At 37.8% G+C, this 21,968-nt stretch overlaps 7 protein-coding genes and 1 long non-coding RNA gene across 44 annotated transcripts in view; 4 read left to right on the top strand and 4 right to left on the bottom strand.

Annotated features, from left to right (window-relative positions):
* Positions 1-664, bottom strand: part of LOC100740641 (inositol polyphosphate-4-phosphatase type I A) — a 12,610-nt gene extending 11,946 nt beyond the window's left edge. For 2 of the 4 annotated variants that reach the window (XM_033318997.1, XM_033319001.1), the window contains exons 1-2: positions 544-664; positions 233-341 (exon numbers count right to left, since the gene is read on the bottom strand). The gene's annotated coding sequence lies outside the window, so the exon portion shown is untranslated. Of the gene's footprint in view, positions 1-232; positions 350-543 lie in introns of those variants that run through there. The other 2 variants (XM_012382146.3, XM_033319000.1) reach the window with 2 other exon arrangements.
* The window catches only part of LOC100740521 (exopolyphosphatase PRUNE1), a 5,933-nt gene extending 2,390 nt beyond the window's left edge, over positions 1-3,543 (top strand). Inside the window, exons 1-6 of one of the 4 annotated variants that reach the window (XM_003484595.4) lie at positions 735-998; positions 1,930-2,171; positions 2,258-2,529; positions 2,655-2,896; positions 2,974-3,135; positions 3,215-3,543. In XM_003484595.4, coding sequence (XP_003484643.1) covers positions 963-998; positions 1,930-2,171; positions 2,258-2,529; positions 2,655-2,896; positions 2,974-3,135; positions 3,215-3,394 — 1,134 coding nt within the window. In that variant the 5' untranslated portion in view covers positions 735-962 and the 3' untranslated portion in view covers positions 3,395-3,543. The other 3 variants (XM_012382166.3, XM_024365060.2, XM_024365062.2) reach the window with 3 other exon arrangements.
* Positions 3,544-4,016: 473 nt separating this feature from the next.
* On the top strand, positions 4,017-12,023 carry LOC100740401 (discoidin domain-containing receptor 2). Of its 6 annotated transcripts, XM_012382624.3 has the most exons (16): positions 4,018-4,176; positions 4,254-4,463; positions 5,819-5,996; positions 6,105-6,210; positions 6,558-6,783; positions 7,107-7,254; positions 7,414-7,715; positions 7,843-8,056; positions 8,158-8,790; positions 8,960-9,117; positions 9,200-9,364; positions 9,443-9,552; positions 9,638-9,817; positions 9,902-9,994; positions 10,084-10,225; positions 10,376-12,023. In XM_012382624.3, the coding sequence occupies exons 3-16, from the start codon at positions 5,912-5,914 to the stop codon at positions 10,706-10,708; spliced, it is 2,895 nt and encodes a 964-aa protein (XP_012238047.1). In that variant the 5' UTR covers positions 4,018-4,176; positions 4,254-4,463; positions 5,819-5,911; the 3' UTR covers positions 10,709-12,023. The 6 variants fall into 6 exon arrangements, with proteins under 6 accessions (XP_024220752.1, XP_033174900.1, XP_012238047.1 ...); XM_024364984.2 differs by having other exon boundaries at positions 4,017-4,463; positions 5,825-5,996; XM_033319009.1 differs by having other exon boundaries at positions 4,017-4,463; positions 8,194-8,790.
* Positions 9,837-14,898, bottom strand: LOC100740123 (ubiquinone biosynthesis protein COQ4 homolog, mitochondrial). 6 transcript variants are annotated; one of them, XM_033319202.1, is made up of 6 exons: positions 14,803-14,898; positions 12,803-13,161; positions 12,415-12,638; positions 12,100-12,285; positions 11,783-11,890; positions 9,838-10,412 (listed from the first exon to the last, which is right to left on the bottom strand). In XM_033319202.1, exons 1-4 carry the CDS (start codon positions 14,819-14,821, stop codon positions 12,108-12,110), a joined length of 780 nt encoding a protein of 259 aa, XP_033175093.1. In that variant the 5' UTR covers positions 14,822-14,898; the 3' UTR covers positions 9,838-10,412; positions 11,783-11,890; positions 12,100-12,107. The 6 variants fall into 6 exon arrangements, with proteins under 6 accessions (XP_033175095.1, XP_033175093.1, XP_033175092.1 ...); XM_033319201.1 differs by having other exon boundaries at positions 11,783-12,285; XM_033319209.1 differs by having other exon boundaries at positions 11,783-12,285; positions 14,814-14,898.
* LOC112211973 (UDP-sugar transporter UST74c) lies at positions 13,197-14,712 on the bottom strand. The gene has a single exon (XM_024365068.2). It carries the CDS (start codon positions 14,660-14,662, stop codon positions 13,679-13,681), a length of 984 nt encoding a protein of 327 aa, XP_024220836.1. The 5' UTR covers positions 14,663-14,712; the 3' UTR covers positions 13,197-13,678.
* A 719-nt stretch (positions 14,899-15,617) lies between the features above and the next one.
* LOC100739999 (protoheme IX farnesyltransferase, mitochondrial) lies at positions 15,618-18,823 on the top strand. 4 transcript variants are annotated; one of them, XR_004461107.1, is made up of 9 exons: positions 15,618-15,849; positions 15,958-16,079; positions 16,154-16,427; positions 16,522-16,717; positions 16,806-16,981; positions 17,065-17,382; positions 17,477-17,743; positions 18,564-18,655; positions 18,733-18,823. XR_004461107.1 is itself a non-coding variant. In XM_012381474.3 (7 exons), the coding sequence occupies exons 2-7, from the start codon at positions 16,005-16,007 to the stop codon at positions 17,656-17,658; spliced, it is 1,221 nt and encodes a 406-aa protein (XP_012236897.1). In that variant the 5' UTR covers positions 15,618-15,849; positions 15,958-16,004; the 3' UTR covers positions 17,659-17,873. The 4 variants fall into 4 exon arrangements, 1 of the variants encoding a protein (XP_012236897.1); XR_001102017.3 differs by having other exon boundaries at positions 18,564-18,796; XR_135514.4 differs by lacking the exons at positions 18,564-18,655; positions 18,733-18,823 and adding an exon at positions 18,005-18,194 and having other exon boundaries at positions 15,619-15,849.
* Positions 17,886-21,968, bottom strand: part of LOC100750100 (tRNA-dihydrouridine(16/17) synthase [NAD(P)(+)]-like) — a 7,529-nt gene continuing 3,446 nt past the window's right edge. For 5 of the 17 annotated variants that reach the window (XM_033319043.1, XM_012381374.3, XM_033319067.1 and 2 more), the window contains exons 3-11: positions 21,803-21,968; positions 19,930-20,202; positions 19,696-19,855; positions 19,432-19,627; positions 19,099-19,347; positions 18,829-18,974; positions 18,540-18,637; positions 18,188-18,346; positions 17,886-18,101 (exon numbers count right to left, since the gene is read on the bottom strand). In XM_033319043.1, the coding sequence (XP_033174934.1) occupies positions 17,943-18,101; positions 18,188-18,346; positions 18,540-18,637; positions 18,829-18,974; positions 19,099-19,347; positions 19,432-19,627; positions 19,696-19,855; positions 19,930-20,202; positions 21,803-21,968 (1,606 nt within the window). In that variant the 3' untranslated portion in view covers positions 17,886-17,942. Of the gene's footprint in view, positions 18,102-18,187; positions 18,347-18,539; positions 18,982-19,098; positions 19,348-19,431; positions 19,628-19,695; positions 19,856-19,929; positions 20,203-20,324; positions 20,544-21,802 lie in introns of those variants that run through there. The other 12 variants (XM_012381432.3, XM_012381416.3, XM_012381402.3 and 9 more) reach the window with 9 other exon arrangements.
* LOC105680302 lies at positions 19,042-20,017 on the top strand. Of its 2 annotated transcripts, XR_002945980.2 has the most exons (3): positions 19,095-19,235; positions 19,302-19,506; positions 19,681-20,017. It is a non-coding gene; the product is annotated as an uncharacterized LOC105680302 (long non-coding RNA). The 2 variants fall into 2 exon arrangements; XR_004461121.1 differs by lacking the exon at positions 19,681-20,017 and having other exon boundaries at positions 19,042-19,220; positions 19,302-19,537.

Genomic DNA, 21,968 nt, shown 5'->3' with positions numbered 1-21,968 from the left:
AACCCCCCTTCATATAATCGCACTCCACGCTTGCATTTCTTTTTCTTTTAATGTCATTATTTTCACTATCTCCGCAACAGCATGCATTTTGGGAGAAGATATGTTATTTATCAAATCGTTTAATCTATCGAATAAGTAATGAGAAGTAGATAATTTTGATCACTGGAGACGTAAAAACGAAAGTGCAGAACAAAGATAACAAGCGATGGAACCGCAAGCAGATATATTGTACCGCATCTTCGTGTAGGCAGTATGCTCTAATATCCTCTCGAAAATTATTCTCAAATAATCCATCAGTTTCTCCTCGCCGTAATTCGCCTTGTCGGACGTATATCGTGTTCCTAGTACCAAAATCACTAGTGAGACAACTAATATCACGCTAATCAGATTTCAAATATATCGCGTTGCGATGGCTATTTTCATGCTAATATGAAAATAAAAAAAACATGCTTGCAAGAAAATGTGAATGCACCAGTAATCTATCCAAAGATCAAAGCTATTGGATCAAAATAACTATCGAACGAATGTGAAATGAATGTGTACCGTATTTCGCATCTCGAAACATACGACGTACGACGTATGACACCTATCAACGACTATCAGACAAAGGAGCAAGTGGTCGCGGCCATACTGTCGTTTGCTTCGTTCGATCTCGGTATCTTTCGTGTATTAACGAAGATTTCCGATTCAACTCGAATACCTCCGAGTATGCTCTGATGTGCTCGACAAAATTCAATAGCACTTGCCAATAATTTTCAATACGTTTCTTTGCTAACTTTTTTCTATATTTAATACAACGATCTACTTGTTTGTTCTATACTAGCAACCAAATAAACCGACAGCTTTTTCAAGAGATCTCAAAATTCACACGTAATTAACAGACATGAATTCACAATATATGAAGTCAGTTAATTAGTTATATGATATGTACATAAACAAATCCTGCAACATAGTAAAGAAGCATGGAATCATTTCTATCCGCATCGAAAGCAGTCTTGGTAAATTTCTGTTTTGTTTTAATTGGATTGCTGTAGTGAATAAAGTTATATTTTTCGTGAATTATAACAAGACAATAATACACGTGTTCACTTCTACTAAATAAGTTGAGTGCTAAATAATATTATGTAGTATATATAATAAGCTAATATAATGCAATTGGATAATTTACTTATATCAATAATTATTTCTTTTCTCTGTTTTTCCATATCATTAGTTCCATCGTAATTATTCCTTTGTTATTATATTTATATTGCATTAAGAACATGTTAAAATTAATATTGATATCAATATCTATATTTTGATATCTATAGTAATAATTTTACATTCATAATTTCTCGTCTAAATTTATACCACGTATATCTATCACAACGTAGATGACGAGAAAAATTGTAATTACATTCTTCTTAAGAAAATTTTGCCCGAACAAATTAATACCACGAATTGCAACTATAGTTGGTAGCAGTTACATGTGACGTAATATGTAACAGATAGTTTCAGTTTGTATCTTTTGCGCGCCAAATCTTTGAGACATTTAAAATTGTTAGTCATAAAAAAATTGAAATATGTTATCCTATTTTGCTTAAAAAAAGATAAAAAAATCGGAGTTATTGTATTATTTAACGATATTAGATAATAAATTGAATATGTGTGTAGAAAACTGAAAATAAACTTGAAAAATATAAGATATTTAGTTATTTATCAGCATACATTGTTATTTTGCGCAATTATATGTAAAAATGAATTAAAAATGAAAATCCGAAGCAGACAAATTTCGAAATATACAAGTGAAAGGGATAAACACTGGTGGATAAAATTATTGGATGATAATCTAAGATATCGGTATAATAGGAACAAAAATCTTTTTATAAAAAATTTTTAGAAGAGACAAAGTAAATATTTAATGAGGTATTGGTTTGTATATTATTTTAGTCGAAGCCGCTGGCTTACAAAAGAATCTGCATCGTTTTGGGTAATGAATCTTGTGATTTAGACTCTGCCGTATCGGCATTGATTCAAGCTTTTTCTGAATATTTAGACGGAATTAAAAGGAAGGAAACAGATTTAGTGGTTATTCCGTTGATGAATATATCTGAAAGAGAGTATCGTGTAAAAACTGAAGTCGTATTCTTCTTGAAACGTCACAACATACCTTCCAACTTGCTGACATTTCGGTAAGTTACAAGATTTTCTAACAAATGTTATAGAATGAAAAAATGAAAGTAAATTGTATAGATAGATGATCGTATGTATATTATAGGGATCAAATAGATTTGAAGGCTTTAAAGAAGAATGTGGAAACGAAATTGGAACTGGTGCTCGTTGATCATCATAACCTTCCGGACGAAGACACTTATCTAATGGATTCTGTAGTAAAAATAATCGATCACAGACCACAAGACGAACGGTGGCTGTGGCCTGGTAGAGAAATACATCTGGAGAGTGTAGGCAGTTGCGCGACGCTAGTGGCGCGAAATTTATTCGATAAACATGCAGAAATAATAGACTCGCAGATATCGAGTCTTCTGAGAGGTATGCAAGCAAGTCAGCAAGTAAACAAACAAGATGGCTTTCATTAAATTTTACTCGAATATATTATTCAGACATCAAATTGATTTTGCGTTATTTAAACGTAATTGTTATTGCAATTTTTATAGGTCCAATCTTGGTCGATACTTGTAATTTTTCAAAAGAGGCCGATCGTGCTACTCCCGTCGATGTGGAAATCGTGGAATCTCTGGAAAAAGTTGGACTATTAGATCTAGACAGAGATAAAGTGTTTAACGAGATCGTCAAAGCAAAATCTGACATTAGCGAATTGACTATCGATGATCTTTTGATCAAAGATTTAAAAGTAATTGTTGGCATACCGATTGTTGGATTGCCTATATTGGTGAAGGTAAAAACTAAAGCATACGCGTATTCCTTCTTTTATGTATGAATTGTAATTCATTCAATTTGCATATCGCACTTTAGGATTTCCTTGATTTACAAGAGGATTATCTAGAAAGTCTTGGAAATTTTGCCAAATGTAAAAACACTACGATCGTCGTTCTAATGGGAATGCAACTTAATGCGCAAGAAATATCTCGAGATATCGCTGTTTTTTCGTCTCATGCCAATCGGCTAAGAGATAAGGTTAGCACAATCTTTCCGTTTTTATTTTATTCGATCTGTCGATAGAAATACGATCTTGGCTCAATTTTACTATTAACAGATAATAGAAGCTTTAATGGCGTCTACGCAACCATCTCTCGAATTGAGTTTGATTAGAAAAATTCACCAAGAAGATGGAGATGTTAATTTGTTCCTTTATGAACAAAGGAATCTACGTGCCACGCGAAAACAAATTTTACCGATCATTCGAGATACCGTTTCGTTGGAGTGTCGATGCTGAGTAACTATTCGTGATAGGATCTCTTGCTTGAAGTTGAATTTGTAAAGACAAAATGCGAGAGATTATAAGAAGTCACATTTCAGATGGCAGTGTCAGTTCCTTGAGTTCAGTCTTCCAAATAAATGAAATAAGAACAATAGGAAACAAAATGACTCATTTTACTTTAAGCTAAGTTGTTTCGAAACTCTTTAATTTAAGCTAAGTTGTTTCGAAACTCGTTAATTTAAGCTAAGTTGTTTCGAAACTCGTATTATAAATAACCAACACATTTAAACGCGTGAAATTCCACAGAATTACCTTATTTCTTTTGTTACATGAAGGGAGAGAGAGAGAGAGAGGGAGAGAAAGAGAGAGAGTAAGAGAGAGTAAGATACAAAGAGAAAGGTGGAGAGAGAGAGAGAGAGAGAGAGAGAGAGAACGAACGATCGATTGATACGACTACAAGTTGATGGTGATTACTCCAATTTTCTTCGAGTTAATTATGCTCTATGCCGAGTGTAACGTACGTGAAAGATCGATACCATTATAACGATAGAAACATCGTTACTACGATCGGAGATACATACATTGGAGGGAGATATTCCCCTATATCCCCTTTCGCCCCACTCTTCTCCGCCGCTCCTATCTTCGAGCAAACTCACCACCACCACGGGCCGATACCATGGATGTTGGGCTAAAGCTTTGGTCCAGGGTGGCGGAGTTTGCATCGAACTACGTTTCGCGAGAAACGCGACAAGACGAACAAATTTATTCGCCGGAAAGAGCCGAAAAACTAACCGAACGTGAGAAAATCTGTCAATTATATAGTGCGGGTAGCAACAATTCTTACGAGTTGTCGTTTTTTTCTTTTTCTAATTAGGACGTGCACCGTATGTATATACGTATATGTATAGAGAAAAGAAACAAGGAAAAAGGAGAAAAGTTAAAAGAGAAATTGAAATTACGATAAGTTGGTGCACTTTGATTCGTGGTTAGCTTTACAACGATGCTAAATTCCTTTCGTTTTTCAAAATTTACCGTGTTCACGTATCCCGTATACGCAATAAGTGACATGCGTCAATCTTAAAAGGTAAGCACCTTTTGACATTGAGCTTTTTATCAAACCTATCGGGTATAAAGATCCAAACATATTAAGTGTCATATCGCATCAATTACGAAAAAGAAGACGCACGTGTTTCATATTTAATGATAATTGATACGATTCATTTTACACGGATGTAATAGATGTAGAAGAAATTTGGTAATTATAGTTTTGATAGTCGAATCGAATGAAAATTACATTATGAAACAGATCAGTTTCAATAAGAAAAAGAAAAATTCAATTTTTTTAATTTTTATTAATTTTTATAAATTTTTATAAATTCAATTTCGTCGGCCCATTTTGAATAATATCGAGCATAAACGGATATTGTTATATCTATTATAGAAATTATTGAAACGAATACGTGTGCGTGTACGCAACGTGTAAATAGTAAATACATACATGGATCGAGAGAGAAATACTTAACGGGACATAATAAGACCTCTCTAATCGTAAGAGAAAAGGATGATTCGATGATCCTGTACACATTTACATTTGCCTCTGCGTTTGTATTTACGTTTACACAATGACATATATACATGACATAGTTAAATAACATAAATATTATAAATATTGAACCGTTTGTCGAAAACGAACAAAGGTCCGAACAAACGAAACAAATGGAGCAAACGAGTCGAACATGGTCATGCTCTTCCTTCCTGCGGCACGCTCGTATTGATCGTACTTTACTTGTTGCACGCACACCCAATACCTATCCAGGACCCCGTGCGCATTCCCTAACCCTCTTTGTCTTCATTTTCCATCGGTGAATCTAATTAACGTGCAACCAGCAAATTGCCAGCTGCTAACTGCCGACCGTACAAGCGCTAACCTATCTAATATCGATAGTAATAGCGATACTTGATAGCGGTTTCGATAGTTGCAATTTCTTCGTTCTCTCAACCATCGACAATCTACGATCGATTCTTTTTAGATCTTTCTTTCACAAGTACGGCCAGATACCTAAAACGGATATAGTTCTCTTTCTCTTTGGATACACTTGAATATCGAACGCGTCTCGCATGCATTAACGCGCTGCCCTAATCCTTTCTCCCTCCTTTAATTTCGTAAATCATGTTTCTTTTTCTTCGCCGCAGTACGATTAATCACGTACCACATGCAACATCAACATCTACGACGACCATCAATCGCGTGTATTTCGTTTTTACAGTGAAATAAATTGTGCCACGATATGGCTTGAAAAGCAAATAACGATTATTCGTATTACACTTACGATCGATAACATGTAATATCTAATCTGAAAGTTATTATAGTAGAAATTAAAATATAATAAGTATAGTTAATGTATAGTTAATGCGATTAGTTGATCAAGCAATATACAGTTACAGCTTGAGAAATCGAACAATGTTAGCAAAGGACTCGGTCTACCATGAACTGTAAAGAAATCGAAAACGATAGAAGATCCGGATATCGAGATGCGGTACATCCTAACGGTTGTCTCATTGGGAGTGCTTCTGGCAACTGTTCGCTGCAGAGAGAATTCAACGAAAAACGTTTTCGGTGAGGAAATGAGCAATTAAGGATAACGATATCGAAGAAATTAATTGTAAAAAGATAAGATCGATGAAATAAGGCCTGTATGTAAATATGTATGTTCGCAACTTGCAGATCAGTGCATCTTTCCCCTTGGCATGGAAGAGGGAAAAATTCCAGATGATGCGATCACCGCTTCTTCTAGCTACGAAACAAAATCCGTGGGCCCCCAAAACGCAAGGTAAATTATTTTAAATGATCGTTGTCGATAAAAGTAAAATTATGCGTACTATTCGATGCGTTTTACCTTCGAACGACTTAGATTTCTTATAACGACTTAGTTTATATAGTTTAGAGTTTTATATAGTAGACTATAGAGTTTTACGATTCTTTTATCAGCTTCGCATCAGTTTCGTTCCGTTAAACGTAAACACTATCGGTGGTTGGAATTTAAATAAAATAGGATAAGAGATATTCGGTTGAAAAATAAGATTTAAAACGATATAAATACATACGTATACGCAGTATGATATGGTATGGCACTGTAGCGTAGCAGTCGGTAAGAAAGGGCGATACCGATGTTTGCAGGATAAGACAAGAGAAGAATGGTGGCGCTTGGTGTCCAAAAGCGCAAATCAGTAGCGCGATAAGAGAATACCTGGAGATCGATCTGACGAAAAATCATCTGATAGCGTGGACCGAAACTCAAGGACGGTTTGGCAACGGTCAAGGTCAGGAGTATGCGGAGGCTTTCTTTCTCGAGTACTGGCGCGACACGAAATGGCATCAATATAGAAACTTGATGGGTGACAGAGTTCGTGTCTGTGTGTGATAAATCGACCGGAAATCGTCTGCATTGCTTCGAATTCAAGCACAGTCGCATCGAATACATAAGTACTTACATACATACTTATATACATATGTATGGGTCGTCGCGAGGAAGGAATTAGAAAAATATAAGAAAGTTACGATATCATAAGCTTTCGGACGGTTATTCAAAGAAAAACACAGTCCTCTACGCTCTAGTCTGTACTCGAGAGCAAGGCGAGACGTCTCCGGTGACCGTTGATGCTGAGAAACAATGCGACTACCGATATTCGATACGTCGATACACCGATCGAGCGTCGTTCGTTTCAGGTACTACGCGGCAACAGCAACACCTACCTGGTAGAAAAGCAGAAGTTGGACTTACCGTTCGTCGCGAGCAAAGTGCGATTCGTACCTTACAGCCAACATCCCCGGACAGTTTGCATGCGAGTCGAAATTTACGGATGCGTATTGGAACGTGAGCATTTCTATACCGTATATTTTACCGTTTGCCTTATCGTTTAGGCGTTTCGTCATTTCTCGTCTATCGATTCGACACGTTACAATCGTGATAACGTGTACGTATTATAACACATGTACGCACTATACGACCATCAACTATTTTTCTCATCCTCAGAGTATGTCGCGAGTTATAACGCGCCTAAGGGATCGAATCCAGGGCCCGGAGGACGAAACGTTCAGGATGCTTCGTACGACGGTGTGGAGATCGAGCCTCTTGTTCTCGTAAATGGTCTCGGGCAATTGACGGATGGAATATTAGGCGAAATTTCTGAAATTCTCTCCTCTTCGACCAATGCTACGAACTGGATCGGCTGGTCGGATCGTACTACAATCCAGATTATTTTTCGTTTTCAAGAACTACGAGAATTTCAAAATTGCACCGTACACATCGCTCGTATACCACAACTAGACGTCGAGGTTCGTTTTCTTTATTCTTTTTTACAACGAGCTTACATACACATGCACAAAATTCAAAATTAAAAAATTCCTTTATAAATATCTTTCCAAAGCTGACAATTTCTTTCATTTTTTTTTTTTTTCTTAGACATTTTCGCAAATGCGCGTTTGGTTTTCCATCGATGGTGAGAACTATCGATCGGAAGCAGAAAAATCCGAGTGGCCGATCGTTGCTGGATCGCCCGCTGCCGAAACGGTTTTGGTATCGATCCCTTTACAATCTAGGATCGGACAATTCGTAAAAGTGGAATTCAGCCTTGCCGCGAAATGGTTGCTTCTCAGCGAAATCACCTTTTACACTGGTAAGTGTTTAGATAATAGTCATATACGAGTACAAGAATATAAGAAAAAAGAAAGAGTTGGACGCGAATTAATAATGCTTTGTTAACCGTATTGACCGCAGGTAGCACAAGTCGGTCGAACGATTTGAATATTTTAGCTGATGATCAATCATCGGAAGTTCAGCAAAATCGAAGCGAACAACGAGCAAAATCCAGCAACTCCGTCATCCACTCGACCATCAACTCCGTGAGTTTGAATGTAACGGATCTTTACCAAATCGACGAAGATGCCTCGATACCAGATGTCTTTCCCGTTGGTACCTCCCAAACGTATATCGGCCTTGTCAGCGGCCTATTGACAGTGTTTGTCCTTTTCTTAACGTGTACAACATTTTTGATCAAACAAAGAGGCCGTAACAAAGTCGCTTTGTTGCAAAAGCATACAGCTCTACTGTGCGACTCATCTGCACCAGGCATTGCGATCTCTCCAAAGGATGTTAAACTCTCGAATTCGATCGTAACCGGATTATCCTTGATTCGCAAACCTATCATTATTGCCCCTTCCGATAACTTGCCTGATCGATCCAATACAGATTTCCAAACGGACGCCAAAGCTGCTGTCGTCGATTCCCACTTCGATAATTCTGATGCCCGTTCCACTCTATACGAGAGAACATACAGTCTGTTCTCCGAAGAAAATCTCGTGGTTGCAAACTCAAACGCGTCCTCCACCTGTACAGCCGAATCATGTTCAGGTGAATCTAACCAACCTTTTCTACACAACAGTTTATATACTCTAACCTATTGACTTCCGCGCCTATTTGTATTATGCATGTGCGTATGCGTACATGATACTATATATATTATTATTACGTATATTACGTCAAATTTCATTTTTCTTCTACCCAATTGAATCCATTTCAGATTTCAAGCGCAAGTCGAGCTTCACGACAAACAAGTATGCGGAAGTGACAATGCCAACGACTATGACATATTCGACGAAAAAAGCGTTTCATCTTCAATCGAGAAACACGAATCAAAGAATCTACGAGGGGTATTATGCGGCAACAGACATTTTAACGGTAGGATGATGGATCAGATGTGTTTATAACAATTCTAATAAAGGTATTATATAGAGATTTTTATATAGATGTATGGTTGTAGATAAAGAGAAGGGAGATCCCGTCGACTATGAGCCCGTTTACACCGCTTCACATTCGCGAGGAAACCGTATGTTTACCAAGTACCATTGATTCCTACAACGTTCAGCGTGTTTCCAGACACAGATTAAGAATTCTAGACAAACTCGGTGAAGGAAATTTCGGTTTGGTAAGAAGAAACAATATCGATGAATTAAACTGTTAGTTTACTAATATGAAATTTAATCGAATACGTATGCTCAATCAGGTTCATTTATGTGAAGCAAAGGGTATCACGAATCCCGAAGTAGGAGCGACTCAAAGTCGGCAAATTGTAATCGTTAGGTCTCTTTGGCGAGGCGTTGTAGATTCTTTAAGGTATGTTACTAATTCCGAAATGTAACGCCGGTTCGAAAAACCTTTCTTTATATTCTTATGGCATTTTGACTTGAGCAATACACAGGTTGGACTTTACGAAGGATATGCATGTTTTGGCGATGCTCCAAAATTCAAACATAGCAAAGATGATGGCCTTGGTAGAAGAGGAACCGTTTGGAGCTATTTTCGAGTTCGGTCGTTTCGGAGACCTCCTTACCTTCTTAGAAAGTCGCGGTAGTAATTTGGACAACAAGGACGATATTAGGTGAGTAAAATATTAGGTGATTATATATCAATGGTGTATTTGTCTTTTCAATTTTCTTTCTATTCTATTATATTCTATTCGCAGCTATGACAACCATTTAAGCTTTATTACCCAAATTGCATCTGGCATGAAGTATTTGGAATCCATGAACATTGCACATTGTGATTTAGCAGCCAGGTAAGTAAATCGAGAAAAGAATGACAGAATCCGTAAAAAAATAAATCGACTTAATCGATCCTCGATATATACGTTGTGTAATATTTTAGGAATTGCATTGTTGGTCAGGATCTGACAATAAAGGTGTCGGATCATGCCATATATTGTACCAAATATGATCATCATTATTTCATTGACGGGCATAATGTAAAAGTTCCTCTTCGTTGGATGGCATGGGAAGCAGTGTTACTGGTAAGCGACTGTTTCTTATTTCCTCTTCATCTCATCTCTACGTTATAGTCATAGCTACGTTTCCTCGTCTTGTGTCCCTCGAGTATATGTTTCTGCTATCGTAACTTCGCTACGGATCCCATTTATTTTCATTTTTGTTCTTCCTCTCAGGGTAAACGTAGTTGCCGAGCCGACGTTTGGTCGTTTGCTGTAACAGTTTGGGAAATTTTTCTAAATTGTAAGGAGATACCATATGCGGATTTAACAGTGGCACAGGTTTTAGAAAACTGTGGCCACTGTTACCAAAGCGAAACGTATATTGGTGGTAATGGACAGCCCGATGACAACAACGACCAAAGGAATCATCATCGAATTCTTTCACAACCCGATCATTGTCCAGATGACCTCTACCGTGTAATGAAAAAATGTTGGAGTACACGAATCGAGGACAGACCCCAGTTTGCGGAAATTCACCTATACCTCGAGAGACTAGCCCTCGATTGAACGTTCGAGATACTCGAGATCGAGTAGCACGGACCAAATGGTTACAATCAGCCAAGAAGCATCCTGTACGTAAATTTCAGCTTTTTATGCTGACTTAACCTGTATTTTCGCTTCATTAATTTCTTTTTTATATCTATTCCTAATGTATATTTCAATCCATCTTAAAAATATCGTAAAACTATTTCTTTCGCCCATTACAAACACCCTTCGTAATCGCTTCAGGATGCTCTGGCCATTAACTTTTAATGCTCAATTAGGTTTATATATAAATCAACTTTTATGCATATAGAAATATACACACACATTCACACTTGTACACACTCACATACATCAAGCGAGAGAGAGAGAGAGAGAGAGAGAAAGAGAGAGAGTGAGCGAGTGAGTTTCTGCAATCGTGAAACACAAAGCACCATAATAAGAAATCATATTGTCTTGTCCTTCGATCAACTGTAAATGATCGGTTGTAATATGCAAAAACAATCGATGATTCAACATTGCAACCGTGATTCTTTACGTACGAATATTCCAACAGCGAAACAAATAGACGTTGCAATTGCGTTACAATTCGAATGTCTAGTACCTCAGCTTGTTTAGCGCCCAATAATGTTACAATACTGCTTATTCTGTATGTACGAAGAATAAGTTGTTGCATACGAAAAATAAATAAGATTCACCGGTTTGGAAAAACGCGCGGCAAGAGATATACGTGAATTTGAACGATCGAGCACGCAAACGAATACAGCAGAAATGAACTTTTCAATGGACCGTTAATATTTACTTTTTATCAAAGACAGGCGGAAGATGGTTTGCAAAAAGGGATATTGCATTGTTTCGCATGTATACATGAATAAATTCACGTGCTCGAGTTTTGCATTCGAATGTGTTACGCCGTTACGCTGCAAATATTTGTAGAGTAATAGATAAAACTGCATATCAAAAAGATAGCCAGTAATAGTGGTTTGCGGGCGTTACTACAAACCAAATGGGACAATCAATATCACGAACGTTGTTTCATACAAATTAGACGATACGCGACTTTAAAAAGTAATTATCGATCGATTTGCTAACACTTACCGAATATTTTAGGATATTACACCCAAGCATTACCAATCAGATTGTATCCTCACGGGTGAATCGATCGTACTCTCATCGTATCGAGCGTTGATATCTACGCGTACGTTTCTATAGAAGCATAAATTTTTTTAAATGTGCGATTACATTGATCGACATTTGTAATACAAATCATACGTATCCCATTAAAAATTATATTCTTCATATTTCCAACGTTACGGTAAATAAAAATTGTTATACACTATCTAATAAGCTGTGTCTATTGTTGGTGTTCTAATATATGTAAGACAATACTAAAACAGTTAGAGGGAAAAGCGTATGAGCAATTTCAGACTTCATTGCTAATGGTTTCTATCGGCACCAAAGGGATGATGTTTGTTTCTCGATGAAACTCGGCAAGGGGTTGCTCCCAACGTTCTTCGAAATAGATTCCCAAGAGAAATTTTGTACCAATTCCTGTGTTAATGGCCCAAGGCAAATGATGCTCGAGATATAATTTCCTTTGCCTAAAACGCCAAAGAGAAATTCAACTAATTGGACTGGATAAAATCCGGCGAATTGAATAAAAAGAAGATGGAGACAAAACCATCGATCGGTTGCAAGTATCAGGCTCGAGATTCACTCGATGAATTTACCTTGGACGCAACCGAAACGCTCCAAATATCGCTCCGCTGAAACACATTGGTAATCGTAATTGTAACGCTTCTACCCACTTGACCGTCACTTCTCCAAGCATCGTGGTTGGCATTAGAAGCAGAGCATGATAAATATCGTGTGTTTCTCGATATCGTTGCATTACATATGCTAATTCAGTATCTTCAACGAATCTGACCGCAGGTCTAGTATCGGGGGACACGTTCTGTAACAGACCAATATTTTTGTTCCAATTTGCAGAAACGCGCTAACAATTTCAGTATATGATATAACTTGTAAGAAACGACCAATCGATTGGTGTGATCGTTGTCTACGTATATCTCTATCGAATCGAATCGAATCGAGTGGAGTCAAGTCGAAAGAGCTTACGTTAACGTCCAAAAAATCGCAATAGATCCTGCCAAGGGTTCCTTGTGGTAATCGTCTTAGCGCGGAAAAATCAATCGTAGACGAGGATATACGTGGTTTCCTGGCAAGAATGCGAGATCCCTCGGAGGTTGCGAGCATTTTTCGATGACAGTAGGAAAGAGCGTCGGTACCGGTCGTTTCTGCCAAGCATGCAATCATGTCGCCGCGAAAAGGATCAACGAATGAGATCGCGGCTGCACCGGCCGCCAAAATTGCACGTTGCACCGGCGACAGAGATACACGATGTTTCGCGTAATCCATCGTGAAGGATGACGAGCAGCCAGAGCTGCTGAATAATCTTCGAAGTGGCCAGCCTGAAACTGACGGAGGACTGAATGAGAATCGATCGTGTTTCTTTTCTCCAGAAATTAAATTTATTCACTATAAAGTATACTTTTGTACACGTGCATTATTAATGATAGTATATTGCACCTTCGAGATTTCGAAGTACGTATGTACAAGTTGTATTTCACAAGGTAAAGGTGATACGCTATGGCGCGCAACATCTTATTATTCATTTCTTCTATCCGATAACGGTCTTATCGCTTTGGTATAGAATCTTATATCTTATTTATGACTATTACTATAGTTTGTCACGCTTGCTGCTCTTTCCCTATTCCCATTTCGTTCCCTCTTTTTCCGGCTCCCAAAAGCTTTACAATTCCACAACAAGGAGGACACGTGACACGTGTCGCACACTAACACAAATACAAAACACTAATACAGAGAAACAATATGACGGGCTCGAGGAAGCGAGAGCAACGGAGAGAGAGAGGAAGAGAAGAACAGAAAGAGCCGCGGCGACACATGGCACGATTTCGTTGCTTTGTACATCGATCATACAGCTTGCACTTTATTTGTCGTTTGGTCATCGAAAAGCGGAGAATATTTTGGTTCGGTCGATTCCTTCCTTCGAAAGGTTACCCAAGTGTAAACCAAGCTACCGACGACACTTAAATTCAATCCTACGAAATTTAACCACGTAAATATGTAGTCACCACCGATCATCATTCCGAGATAAGTAACGCATATATTTTTCAAACATCCGATTATCGTGGTGGTCAACGCAGAGTTATAAAGTGTGCAAAGTATCATGCTGTAGGACAATACAAAACCCATCACACATGAAAGGCCAAACTGTACAAGAAAGAACACATTGTTCCAATGTGGAAATTCTATGATAGAATGCATGTCTTCCATACAGTAGGCAATGCTAATCGCTGGGACAATCATAAACAATGAATTATAGTACATCAGTCCGTATTTTCCTAGTTCCTTCGAGTCCAATTTCTTCTTCATGTAGACACCGTTGGCGGCCGTAAAAAAATCGTTCAATAGGATAAAAAGATAGCCCTCCAAATTAAAAGCAAGATCATTTAACGCAGCTACCACTGCCCCGACCATCATCATGTATACGCTCAACTGAACGGAAACACGCGCCCTTACTCCGAGAATATAGTATTCAGCGATCATCGTCATAAGAATGCTAAATCGTCTAAGGGCGGTGAACATTGGAAGGCTCAGCTGTTTCGTACCACCTAATCCAAAGATCATGTTGCCGATGTAAATGATCGGTAATGGCCATATCTTGACACACGTTGTTACTTCTAGGTTAGGAAATTCAACGTAGCGTAACTTCTTTGCTGCGAAAAGTAACACGATGGTAGCCAACATTTGTCCTATGCCGAGCATTTGAAACGATGGAAATTCGAACGACGTCAGCACTGTCTTGTTTACAACTGTGATCATAAATGAAGATAACCCGTAAAATAGGGCAGAACCGACCCTCGCGAACATCACATTTTTATGACTCCACGGCATACCGATCAAAATTGATAATATTCTCTTACTCTCTTCTTTTTTTCTTACTTTCTCTCCTTCCCTTCTCTTTTCTCTACGTTCCAATCACAACTTTTATATTACTAATACGCCAAATTTATATCAAATTTCATAAAACATACACTGGTATAACCTTATCATCCTTCTATCAGTTTTCTATTTCTCCTTTTGTACTGCACACGTCGCCAACGAAGATTCCACTATCCTACTGGTTCATTCAGTATTATTAACAGTAGTAGTATTAACATTAAGTGTTCATTACTTAATGTTACTGAATACCATTAAGATTTGTTTATAAAACGTAAAGTACACACACGAGTGCTTCTTTTTCCTCTAATTATTCTTTAAGCGTGTTGACGTAATATTTTATCTTCCGCTATTCCTATTTCTATTTCTACCACAGTTTGCACTACTCTTCGTTTATCGTTGTCGTTGGCACATACAAATTTTGTATCTCGCTTTTCCTTCTGCTTGTCTTCTAATCTATTATCTTTGTTCTCAAAATGAATCTCAGTATATGTACCTAGTATACTTGCATACATACGTATTTAATTCTTTTATATGAAGATTAAGAATTTCTGCTTTGCAAGATTTTTATCAAATTCCTTTTATAATTTATTTCATTTATAATAATGAATACATTGTTATTCATTTAATTTTCAACCTGTTATTAACTAATTTGTTATAAATATCATTCATCGATTAATAATACTAGTATACATATTTATCACATGTACAAAGTTTGGATGGTAGGAACACGATACTAATGAGCCATCTTATAATTAAAGGAGATGAAAAAGAGAAAAATATATATTTTATATGTTAGTAAATATGTAACTCGTTCGATCATGAATACTTTACTAAGAAATGAGACTTGCTTACAAGGATTTTGAACATGAAGCGCTATCTTGCGATCGCGTTCCTCTAAAATTCGATCATACGCTGATACGTTTAGGATTTCATTTCACAGTCTCTTTCATTCGGTCCAACTAGACCGAGCATGATCCGAGCTCTCGTTCAGTGTAATGAGTTTCTATTCGATTATTTAAGCAAGCGTAGACTGTAATAGTCTAGTAAAATTATTTAAAGTTTCAGCGCAATGTGTTTTTGTTCAAAGCTTTCTTACGTAACGCGAACTAAAAGTTGTAAAAACAAAAATATATCATGATGTAAGTTAAACATTTGATTTTAAGGAAACCTTAAAGCATTTTACTTGCCTTTTTTCGTTATTGGTTACATTATAATCGATAACCAACTGGTTCCCATGTTATTTTCAGGATAGAAAAAAGGAAACACTGACGATTTTATACGACGTATTTTTATCATGTTATTTATTTTTTGCCCAATCAGGATCTCCCGTAACATATGTCTATCATCGTTGAAACTGTCTATCGTTCCAGTATGTGTGTTCACTTTTTTCCAATATTATTAAGCCTTCAATATTTTGTTACTTTTTCTGACAAATTATCCTAGTATTCTACCGAGGCTACATCAAGCGTAAAGAAATTATCCCGTACACAGAAATACCAATGTTTATTAGACACAAAAAATGTCAAAAATCAGAAGATATCACCTAACTTTGTTACATCGTTTGATCACCAAAAGCCTACCCAATGTGTAGATATAACGAACAATGAAAAGCAAAAGAATTTATATATGCAAAATAAACAGGAATGGCAGTGTATAAAATTAGATTCTGGCAAACTTCGAAAACATTGTTTCATGTTATCTAAGATACGGTTAACATGTAAGAGAAACTAATATCTTTAACAAAAACATTGATATTTTATATGATAATTTGTTTGAATAGAAAAAATGAAGAATCAAATCATTATTTTTAGCTTTGGTAGTTGTAACAACCATGGCTGGATATGCATTAGCACCAGGGCCTTTCGATGCTTTTACATTTGTCGCATGTTCTATGGGTACTGGATTAGTGTCTGCAACAGCAAATGCTATCAATCAATTTTTTGAAGTTCCGTTTGATGCACAGATGTCAAGAACAAAGAACAGAGTGTTGGTTAGAGGTTACTTAACGTATGTAGGATATAGTTTCAATTGCAGAAGCATCCAGATTCTTTAGCTTAAAACTAGTGTTATATCTATAACAGAATTTTTCTAGTAGACCCGGCCATGCAATAATTTTTGCAACGGTATCTGGCTTTAGTGGATTATTATTATTATATACCCAAGTTAATGAATTAACAGCTACTTTGGGAGCAGCTAATCTGCTTCTGTACACTCTTATTTATACTCCTATGAAACGCATTAGTATTCTAAATACTTGGGTGGGTTCCATAGGTAAGTATATTACGATACTTTTGCTATTGTATTTAAATGTTTTTCACTATACTAACTGAGATTACATATCAACTGTTATTTAGTTGGAGCCATACCACCATTAATGGGTTGGGCATCTTGTGTTGGCAATATAATATCTCCAGGTGCTTGGATAATGTCTGGTCTATTATATGCATGGCAGTTTCCTCATTTCAATGCTTTATCATGGAATTTGAGGCCGGACTATTCACGTGCCGGTTATAGAATGATGGCAGTCACGAATCCAAAGCTTTGTCGTAAAACAGCATTACGTTATACCGCTGCATTAATGGGTCTTTGTTATTTAGCACCAGTTTGTGATGTAACAAATTATTGGTTTGCCTTGTTATCGACACCACTTAATGCATATTTTCTTTACCTTGGTATGTCAAAAACATATTGATATACTGATATTTTGAAAAAAAGAAAAGGAAGAGGAATGAAAGTAAATTTAACTTTGTGTTTTCTCTTTTCTAGCTTGGGAATTTCACAAGCACTCTGATAGTAAAAGTTCTCGCAAACTGTTTCATTTTTCATTGATTCATTTACCTGTTCTTATAGTTCTTATGCTTATAAATAAGAAACAGTGGTATAGTGATGACAATGGACGGAGAGATATGATACCTTCCGAAAAAAAGGCGATATTTACACAGTTTTAATGAAAACGATTGCATCGACATTTTCGAGCACTTAATAAACTACCTTGAAATTTACGTCATGATACTATAGGAATCATAATAAGCTGTAAGTTGTATATAAAGATGACTTTATAACACTTAATGAAGCAATTTGTAGTATAATTTGTGAATAATAGCAGTTATAACTGTGATCATGTATAAAAATCAATACAAGAGTCACAAAATATGATTATGTACATGTAGTAGTGTATATATTTATTTATTTATTTAATTTTTGTTTTTATAACTTAAAATATTATACAGTGTCATATTTTATCTTGAATAGCTTTCCGTTTCGCAGCAAATTCTATCGCCATTTGTCTTCTAGTTTTAGTTAAATTTCTGTGTCCGGCACAATCCAGATTTTCTGTGAAACATTTGTTTCTACAGCACTGTCGGCATAATTTATGAACACATTTGTGACTCTACGGGAGAAAACGTAACGACGAGATTAATAAATTTTATTCGAATTGATAACAAAAGATTATGTTTAAAATAAAGTTTTGCAAACCACTGGATTTGGACAATCGCAACACAAATCAGATCCTCTTTTCACAATGATAGCTGGTCTGTTGGGGCGGCGCGCTATTCGTTTGAGCTTCTTCAAGCGTTTTCGTGATATCTCATTTCCTTCTTCGTCTCTAAATTTTCTCTTGACCGTTTCATTTTGCTACAAAAATTGAATATCGAAATAATAATAATAAATAAATAAAACAATTATATCATATGATAAGGGAAAGGAAGAAAAGTATAATAGGGATAGGGATACAGATAGAAATAGAAATAGGAATAGAAATAGAAATAGAAGTAGGGATAGGAAAAAGGAAAAGGAAATTGTTTGTGATAGAATAGTGGAAACCAACCGTTTCGATCTTTTCAATTTCTAGCTTTTGTATATTCTCCTCTGGAAGATGACGTATATATGGTTGGCACAACCAGGGAGGTAGTTTTAAGTTATGATCTGAAATATAGAATGCAAGTAAGTAACAACGGTCATACTTTGGTGGTATATCACGATAGTGTAATTAAAAATACAAAGGAAAGGTGTATACACAGCCAGAAGGAAAGTGGATGTATATATGCCATACGAATGAAGAATAATGTATATGATGGAATATAATATAAGCGAATATAGTGGTAGAGCCTACGAACCGGACATTTCTTCCTGCCAAATTAAACGACCTTCGTGATAAGGCAGATATCGATCCCTCAAAGCGTATACGACGTTTCTGAAGGATTCCATGGTAGAGTTTCGGGCCAAATTTTCTCTCTCTTCTTTATTTTCTGCTAAACAAAGTCTACTCTCTAGTTAAAAGAACGCTGAATGCATAAGTCGATTTGTAATTTCGAAAATTATTTATATAATATACATAGAGATTGAAAATAAACAGAAGCTACAAATAATTGATTTTTCATACGTACGTGTGTTGGAACAATTTAAAAAGATGACCACGAATGTAAGAAGGAGGGGCTGGGTAGCGTTCCACCAAATCTAAATATTCAAGCGCTGGCTCCCAACTAGGTGGATAACAAGCTTCGAATATGTACGGATTGTAAAGGTTGCCTTCTGCTGACATTACACCATGAACACCGGTTTCCTCTATACATCTTTCGATATCTTGCAGACACTGTATGTTACCATTCGCAAATACTGGAATTGTGACGGCCTGTCTGAACGTTTGAAATAACAAGAAATAACAACTTACTGGAAGATACACGCCAAATGAAGATACGAAGAGTAATTGTTAATCATACCTGACGGCTTTGATGTGATCCCAAGACGCGATACCAGTTAACGGACCTTTTTGTTCCCGAGTTCGTCCGTGCACGGTAAGTAATCGTGCCCCAGCGGTCTCGAGCATTTGCGCGTACTTAACAGTTTTATCGATCTCCGCAAATACACGAAGCTTACAAGTAACTGGCACACGGAGACTTTTGCTCAAAGTACTTACTGTAATAGTTTGTAAGAGGAAAATAAATTGGAGATGTAACGTTATATTTAAGATTTATGTTACGAACCGATTCGTCGAAGCAAGTCCCAATCGTCTTGAAGGAAAGCACCATAACGACCACGTTTCGCGATAGCTTGAGGACAACCAATGTTTATATCCACTGCGTCGCAGTACGGTTCTGCCAAAAGTGCTGCCTCTAATAGCGTATTCGGATCGTTGCCACAAAACTACAATAAATGAGATCAATGCGAATATGTGTTAAAGATTAAAGTGGAGAGAGAGAGAGATGTGAATCGTATACCTGGACGATTAATGGGCGATCTTCGACAGTACTGGTAAGAGCCTCTCGTCGATATTTCGGATCTCGACAGAACACGGAAGAATGAAGCATCGGCGTGTAACAAAGGTGGGCACCATGACGACGACTTAACAACCTCCAGGCTAATTCGCTTGCGTCGACCATTGGTGCAACTACGTATCGTGGAGAACTTAATACATTTTCCCAAATATTCGTCTCAGATGTAGCAGAATCTGTGGCGAGTTGATCGGACGTGTTTACTGAAACTGATGACATCTACAAAAATATACGATCATGAGTACATAAGAGAAGGTAATTCATGAATTTTTCAATTTAAGCGAGCAGCATGAGTTTTGTTGAAAAGATTCTGTTCTTACGATATGGAAACGATTACTCACTTACGGTACTCACTTTATGATGTTTAAATCTAGGATGAAAGATGTGGTGCATTCACACAACTATTCCCCCCGTTTCTTCCCCATTTTCTCTACCATATTCCCTTTTCACATTTAAGTTTGCCAAGAAAAGAACATGGCGGTTTTAGAGTTTACTGCTTATCGCGTATTAGAGCCGTTTTAAACCGAAGAAGCAGCGGAGGAAACGATCGGAGTAATCAATCAATACGATGGATTTCACATTTCCCGTGAAAATGAAACGGGTCGCGAGCGACTTGTGAAGACGACAAAGGGCGCGGCACAGATGACGATGATGACGACGATGATGAACAAATGGAACGGTTGGAGAAGCCGGAATACGACGACAGAGAAGAATGCGTCGATCGTGGCGTCGCAGGTTTCGATAATTCCGATTCCAAAATAGGAGACAGCTTGATAGATTGCGTCATTTGCGATTTGATTTTGGCTGTTTGTCCTCTTCGAAAAAGAGTTCGCGTGTTCGATCTCCTATATGTCGTGGATTCTCCCAGCATTTTCTGTGATCGGACCAAGTTCCGATACTGTTGTAAGTCCAATGAATCGAATTCTGTGATTGGCGGTGAACGATGCAACGCATGAGGTTTCGAATAAGATCGTCGTGCTGGTGTCGCTGCTGTTGCATCAGTCGCCAGCGTTTCGAACGGAACGATGAACGAAGGAGAGGCCATGGCTGTGTGGAAGAGTGACGATGATGACGACGACGATGACCACGATGGCACCGTTGCCACCGTGTCCTTGATCGTCGTTAGATTCCGATTGCGATTGCGATTCCGATTGAAATCGGTAGTATCAATTTCCTTGGACTTTGGTGTCTGCGACGTGTTGGTCGCATCCAACGACTGCTGTCGATTCTTCCTTTTCTTCCTGCATCTTCTTCTCCTTTTTCCTTTACTTAGATAGGTCCGCAGAAATCTCGCTATTCTTTCAACGGTTTCGCACGAGTTTGTGGAAACGCGCACCACCTGGTCGGACGTATCGTCACAACTGGATCGTTTTTTGGATTCCAACACGTTCGGCCTGCCGTTTGCCGTACAGCAATGCATAGTTAATGGCGAATTGAGCGCGGCGAAGCAACAAAAAACAGGTGACGGTGTCGATAAACCAGCGGTGGTAGCGTTACAATCTCGAGACATCGTAGATTGTTCGGTATTCATTGCTGCCGATGGCGATGGCGATGCGTCCGCGACCGTCGAAATGTCCATGGCCGACGTGCTTTCATCGAATCGCGATGATTCCAGCTTGTACGCCGAGAAACAAAGTCGGAAATTTTTCTTTTCGTTTTCTCGATCGGAGTAAGAGGACCGAGTCGAAGGAGATTTTCCTTCGAGAGGTTCGTTTCGGCTGTCGTTTATACCGCGACGCGAACATGAGTTTGCATTATTCGTAAAGGATGATACTAGAGGATGAGGGGCAGAAATGAACTCGCAGAAGCCGTGTCGTACCCTTGTACTCGTAGACTCGGCAACTATTTGCTGCACGGTTATCGTGGAAGCGTCATCCGTAACTGTTGTTGGCTGATTGGTGAGTGTAGCGGCGGTAGTAGTAGTAGTAGCGGCGGCGATGCTGGTGTTTGTGGAAGTAGAGGTGGTGGAGGCAGCGGCAGCGGCC

Source organism: Bombus impatiens, unplaced genomic scaffold (assembly GCF_000188095.3).
Source record: "Bombus impatiens unplaced genomic scaffold, BIMP_2.2 scf_0019, whole genome shotgun sequence".
NCBI classification, from domain to species: domain Eukaryota; kingdom Metazoa; phylum Arthropoda; class Insecta; order Hymenoptera; family Apidae; genus Bombus; species Bombus impatiens.
Note: the sequence above shows the minus strand (reverse complement) of the source record. Positions and strands in the feature narration are given on the sequence as shown.

What these genes read in the sequence shown, in the direction of transcription:
- LOC112211973 (XM_024365068.2), bottom strand. Translation starts at nt 14,662, where the DNA reads ATGCCGTGGAGTCATAAAAATGTGATGTTCGCGAGGGTCGGTTCTGCC.
- LOC100739999 (XM_012381474.3), top strand. Translation starts at nt 16,005, where the DNA reads ATGTTATTTATTTTTTGCCCAATCAGGATCTCCCGTAACATATGTCTA. An exon ending in TGAAACTGTCTATCGTTCCA is followed by an intron (nt 16,080 to 16,153) that starts GTATGTGTGTTC and finishes AAATTATCCTAG; the next exon opens with TATTCTACCGAGGCTACATC. An exon ending in TACTTGGGTGGGTTCCATAG is followed by an intron (nt 16,982 to 17,064) that starts GTAAGTATATTA and finishes ACTGTTATTTAG; the next exon opens with TTGGAGCCATACCACCATTA.
- LOC100740401 (XM_024364984.2), top strand. Translation starts at nt 5,912, where the DNA reads ATGCGGTACATCCTAACGGTTGTCTCATTGGGAGTGCTTCTGGCAACT. An exon ending in GACAACAAGGACGATATTAG is followed by an intron (nt 9,818 to 9,901) that starts GTGAGTAAAATA and finishes TTCTATTCGCAG; the next exon opens with CTATGACAACCATTTAAGCT. An exon ending in CATTGTGATTTAGCAGCCAG is followed by an intron (nt 9,995 to 10,083) that starts GTAAGTAAATCG and finishes GTAATATTTTAG; the next exon opens with GAATTGCATTGTTGGTCAGG.
- LOC100740123 (XM_033319201.1), bottom strand. An exon ending in GCGATTTTTTGGACGTTAAC is followed by an intron (nt 12,639 to 12,802) that starts GTAAGCTCTTTC and finishes GGTCTGTTACAG; the next exon opens with AACGTGTCCCCCGATACTAG. An exon ending in GCGTTTCGGTTGCGTCCAAG is followed by an intron (nt 12,286 to 12,414) that starts GTAAATTCATCG and finishes TTGGCGTTTTAG; the next exon opens with GCAAAGGAAATTATATCTCG.